The 6,000-nt window shown below is 47.0% G+C and overlaps 1 protein-coding gene across 1 annotated transcript in view; it reads left to right on the top strand.

Annotated features, from left to right (window-relative positions):
* The first annotated feature begins 4,136 nt into the window (after window positions 1-4,136).
* The window catches only part of ISY1 (ISY1 splicing factor homolog), a 35,063-nt gene continuing 33,199 nt past the window's right edge, over window positions 4,137-6,000 (top strand). The window contains exon 1 of the mRNA XM_040407503.1: window positions 4,137-4,213. Coding sequence (XP_040263437.1) covers window positions 4,211-4,213 — 3 coding nt within the window. The 5' untranslated portion in view covers window positions 4,137-4,210. The remainder of the gene's footprint in view (window positions 4,214-6,000) is intronic.

The raw sequence follows: 6,000 nt of genomic DNA, 5'->3' as shown, positions 1-6,000 counted from the left end.
TTTCCAGTTATGTGTGATGTCCGTGTGATGTTTTATATGTGATTTTGTGCAGCTGTGGATCTGGGTCCCTGTGTAGGGATGCGCTTGTGATCTGCACCCTGCTAACACAGGGATCCAGTCAGCAAGGCTGTGGCAGGTAGGTGGAACTCCTTGTTCACCTGCCATATCCATAGAGCTGTTTATGTCTCCCCTTTTCCTGCAGCTTGGCCGTTGAGACTCCTGCTCCTCCGTGTCTAGGAGGAGTGGGCTTGTCTTACTTAGCTCCTAGGTGAGGGTCATCTTGAGGGCTAGCAGGGACTTTTAGGTTCCGGAGCATGGGCCCTCCTACCATCAAGGTTGGCCCATGCAGCTAGGAGCTAGGGTCAGGTTAGGGATGCCTTAGGAGGTGACCTGCTCCCTAATCCTGTCTTCATGGCCAAGCAGCCGTAACATCACCGGGCTCCACACGGCTGAGGATTTCCCCCATCCTCAGCCGTGACAGCACCCGTCTTCGTCCCATATACATCTTGTTGAGGGATAAGGAGTTATTTACGAAGACAGCTCCATTATGCTCCTGGGAAAGTGAGCTAGGCTCAACCTTCACAGATAAACAATGGAAATCAGCCTTAACCTTCATTTCGAAGAGTTTCAAATGTGCATTACATTATGAATCCCTTATGAAAACCGTACTGAGGTGGTACTACACACCAGATCGCCTGGGCTATATTTTCCCAGGAGCATCACACCTATGTTGGAGGGGCTGCGGTCAAAGGGGCACATTGTACCACATACTTTGGTCATGCCCTCTTTTAGAGCACATATGGAGAGAGACCTTTTCTCTGGCCTCTGATCTGCTAGGGTGCCAGATGACCCCTTCACCTTCATTGGCTTTACTAATGATTGATATGGACGATATCCCCCTAAATTTCTGTGTGGTTTTGGGAAACCTCTTCTTGTCAACCAAATTGGCGATCACCCAGAAATGGAAATCGCCAGACACCCCACACCTAGCGGAAATTCTTCATAAATTAAACTCCACCTATATACATGAAAAAACTTTAGCGAAAGCTGGGCATTCCTTCTCTAAGTTCGCAGGGGCGTGGAGTTCCTGGAGTAAATCTAAGTATGTAACTCATTCCTTAGACTAAACTTTTTCAGGTACAGGAGTGAATTATTATTGTATGGAAAAAGATAACCCTACCTTCAGAATGTACACCCCCCCCTTTACCTGTTATGTTCTGTACGTAGGTTTGTTGTACATGTCTAATAACCATATGCTACGAACCAATGTCGGTGCTGCCAATGTGGCTCTGTGAACGCACTGATAAGTTTTTAAAACGTATGCTTTTAATCGAAATACAAATAAAAACTATTGATTTAAAATTAAAACCATGAGTACTGCCTCCACAGAGAAAAGGTATAATGGAAAGATCTGCACCTGCTCTGTGTTATTGACCCGCACCTGGTTTTGGCTTACAATTACAGTCTATAAAAATAGGCAACTTTTTTTTCTGTATCCGTGAAAAAAATAATAATAATAGATGTTTCCGTGATATTTTAGAGGCTGGTGGTAGTTGACTAGATTATTTTGGTGGTAATTATCACCATTTTACAGCTCACAGTAAATGCTGGTAATGAGATTTTACCAGTATATTGAGCTATAGACATGGATTACTTATATTCTTTATCTTAATTTTTTGCTTGGCACCCGGGGCGGGTCTTTTCTCTGGCAAAGATACTTGACCACATACCTCTTACATCCAGGGACATCTCCTGTCATGTAGACCTTCTGTTTCCTCTTCATCTCCGTTAGACCGCCATGACAAATTCTTTCGTCTCTACAGAGTTTGTAACACAGACATGTTAGATTTCTCAATTTTTCCACCAACCTCCCCATCCTGGTGTCCCTACAGTGTCATCCTGCTGCCACCCCCAATACTGTGCCTGTTGTGCCCCCCAATGCCCCAGGTACTATCCTGCTGAAAAATAATGACATAATTGGGGTCATTTATCAAACTGGTGTAACGTAGAACTGGATTTCCAAAAGAGCTGTCAAATATGAAAGGTGAGATCTGATTGGCTGCTATGGGCAACTAAGCCAGTCCTACTTTACACCAGTTTATTAAATTACCCCAAATGTCCCTATAGTGTCTACAGCAATTATAATGTCCCCTAGAGTGCCCCCAGTAATAATAATAACACCCTATATTGTGCTCCAGGCAATAATCCCTCTATAGTGTCCCCAGAAATAATAGAATTACCCCTACAGTGCCTCCCCAATAACAACGCCCCCACGCTGCCCCCATATAGTAATTTGCCCCCCATATTAATTTGCCCCCCCCACATTGCCCCATAAAGTAATTTGCCCCCCACATAGTAATCCCTCCCATAATTATTTGCCCCCACATAGTAATCCCTCCCATAATTATTTTCCCCCACATAGTAATCCCTCCCATAATTATTTTCCCCCCACATAGTAATCCCTCCCATAATTGTTTTCCCCCACATAGTAATCCCTCCCATAATAATTTCCCCCCCCCACAGTATCCCACCATAATATTTTTCCCCCACATGTCCTCCTGTGTGCCCCCAATGTCGTCCCCCAAAGTTGGCACATAAAATAAAATAAAAGCTTGCAGAAGAGAGGAAGGTGCGCACACTTCACTGTGCTGCTGCGTCCCGGCAAAGGTGCGCGCGATGATGTCATCACGCACACCTGCGCCAGGATTTCACTACTGCATAGGCTTCAGGCCTACTAGGGAACTATACGCTCCTGTGCTCCGCCGCAGTATGTGGGCGTCAGCGTTCCAGCAATAAGCGCTTCCATCTGTATTGATGGAAGCGCTCATTGCTTCTGGCACCCCCCTGAGAGTCGGCATCCGGGGCAGACCGCACACCTTTCATTATGGTTTTCCAATTTGTCCATAAATAATGTTGGATGTCTGTGATTTTGGGATAAGTTGTCCAGAAAAAAGAAAAATTCTGGTTGGCAACCCTGACCCCGAATGAAAACACCCACTTATAGGCGGGGTTTGTGTTAGCCCCCTCCATTTTTTGTCCCATTTGCTGACACTATCTCTGAAAATCAGGGACAGTCCTGGCAAACTTGGGACAGTTGGTGGCTGTGTGAAAGTGGCCTCAAAGGGGTTGTTCCATCACAACATTTATGACATATCGCCAGGGGTCAAGACCTGGGAAAAAAAGTGTGGGAACTCACCCAAGATCCACAGCAACCCCCCCCCCCCAAAAAAAAATATATATGTCGCTGAAAATTCAGTGCAACATTTATTGGCCCCCCAGTGCCTCTCATCAGCCCCCCAGTGCCTCTCATCAGCCCCCCAGTGCCTCTCATCAGCCCCCCAGTGCCTCTCATCAGCCCTCCAGTGACTCTCATCAGCCCCCCAGTGCCTCTCATCAGCCACCCAGTGCCTCTCATCAGCCACCCAGTGCCTCTCATCAGCCCCCCAGTGCCTCTCATCAGCCCCCCAGTGCCTCTCATCAGCCCCCCAGTCCTCTATATCAGCCCCCAGAGTCTCTCCATTAGCCGCCCAGTGCCACTTACCAGCCCCCAGGGCCCCATTCACTAGCGCCCAGTGCTGCCCCATCCACCAGCCCCGAGTTCCCCCTCCACCAGCCCCGAGTGCCCCCTCCACCAGCCCCGAGTGCCCCCTCCACCAGCCTCCAGTCAGTGCCTTTCCATTCAGTCTATACGCCTTTAGTATAAAATAAAATAAAAAAAATAAACTTACCTCTCCTGCTCCTGGACGCAGACGCTCCTCTTCTACTGCTGTAGGCTGCGCACGGAGTGACGATATGATATCGCTAGGATATGCCACAAATGTCAGACACGTTCCACCTCTAGGACCCACTCCTATCTCTGTGACTGGACCCACAAAGTGAAGAGATAGCACTCTTGCACATAGCAACCCTTGCATGCATGGCCACCCTCCATTCTACTATGGGAGTTCTGAAAATAATAGAGCAGGCCCCCTCTGCTATTTTAGGAATAGACGCAGCTCATGTGCAATTTAGTATAAAAAGTATAATAATCATTTACATGGCTGTAATATGACTTCCTGACAGCAGGTGGCGCTGAGCTCAAGATTAGAACGGAGATGCAGCGCAGAGAACGGTATTACGTTTAGTATATGCGCCGCTTTGGTGTCGTCATTTCCGGTGCGCCGGTTGTGTGCAGTGAGCCTCACGCAGTGGTGCTGTCAGTGTTCCGACAATGGTGAGATGTGATTTATTGTATGACGGAGCAGTTGTGTGTGTGACCTGCGGCTCTGCTTCTGTCGCGGGACTATAATTCTCAGCAACGCAGGTTGTCCTAGCTTGCTGGGGGTTGTAGTTCCACAATAGCTTGAACGACATGCATTGCTGCCCCATCTCCGTTCTCAACCTGCAGTCTCTGCGCTTCTGTGTGTGGAGAGATGCGTTTCTCCAGTCAGTCCGTGTAGTCTAGCTGATAAATGGGGGGCAGAGCATGTGGCTGCAGGGTCCCCCTAGTGGTGGGCCATTGTGTCTGTGTATAGCGCCATCTAATGTCTCAGTGCTGCACTCCTCCCTGGTGTATTGCACTTTATGGTGTTGTGTGTCAGCAATCTCAGGCACTCCAGAGGTTGTAAAACTACAACTCCCAGCATGCACACTAGCTCAGGTGTTCTTGAAACGAACAGCAGTGAATGGAGCATGCCGAGAGTTATGATTTCACAACAGTTGTAGTGCCAAAGACTGCCTGCCCCTGTTAGGCCTCTTTCACACGGGCGAGATTTCTGCGCGGGTGCAATGCGTGAGGTGAACGCATTGCACCCGCACTGAATCCGGACCTGTTCGCTTCTATGGGGCTGTGCACACGAGCGGTGATTTTTCACGCATTACTTGTGCGTTGAGTGAAAATCGCAGTATGCTCTACTTTGTGCGTTTTTCACGCAACGCCGGCCCCATAGAAGTGAATGGTGCTGCGTGAAAATCGCAAGCAAGTGCGATTTTCACGCATGGTTGCTAGGAGATGATCGGGATGGGGACCCGTATTATTTTCTCTTATAACATATTTATAAGGGATAATAATAGCATTCTTAATACAGAATGCATAGTACAATGGGGCTGGAGGGGTTAAAAAATAATAATTTAACTCACCTTAATCCATTTGTTCGCGCAGCCCGGCTTCTCTTCTGTCATCATCTGTGAGGAAAAGGACCTGTGGTGACGTCACTGCGCTCATCACATGGTCCATCACATGATCCTTCACCATGGTGATGGAATGGATCATGTGATGAGCGCAGTGACGTCACCACAGGTCTTTTTCCTCACAGATGATGACAGAAGAGAAGGACCTGTGGTGACGTCACTGCGCTCATTACATGGTCCATCACATGATCCTTCACCATGGTGATGGAATGGATCATGTGATGAGCGCAGTGACGTCACCACAGGTCCTTTACCCAGTTGCGCGAACAAGTGGAATTATTTTTTTATTTTTTTAACCCCTCCAGCCCTATTGTACTATGCATTCTGTTTTAAGAATGCTATTATTTTCCCTTATAACTATTTTATAAGGGAAAATAATACAATCTACACTACAACTAACCCAAACCCGAACTACTTCAATAAAGTTCGGGTCTGGTTACCACATTCAGTTTTTTTCTCACGCGCGTGCAAAACGCATTGCACTCGCGCGGAAAAAACTGAACCACTCAACGCAATCTCAGTCAAAACTGACTGCAATTGTGTGCTCACTTGCACGATTTCCCCGCCACGCACCCTATCCGGCCCCAATCCGTAACGCCCGTGTGAAAGAGACCTTAGGGAAGCTTCTCTGTGGGGGCTGCTGTTGCTCAAATAAATTTTTATTTTTTTTGCTAGTACAGAGTTAGGGACTAGTTGTTTTTTTAATAGTAAAAATATAATGAAAAAAATAAATATAGTAATTTTAGTAGTAATTTTGTAAAAGAAAAGTCCTTTTTCTTTTTTTGACCGGCTGTGCAACAAATTTAGATGCACGGCCGGTATGCACGCACT

This window comes from Bufo bufo, chromosome 9 (assembly GCF_905171765.1).
Source record: "Bufo bufo chromosome 9, aBufBuf1.1, whole genome shotgun sequence".
Classification (NCBI taxonomy): Eukaryota; Metazoa; Chordata; class Amphibia; order Anura; family Bufonidae; genus Bufo; species Bufo bufo.
The sequence above is the reverse complement of the archived record's forward strand: the minus strand, read 5'-3'. Positions and strand labels throughout refer to the sequence as shown.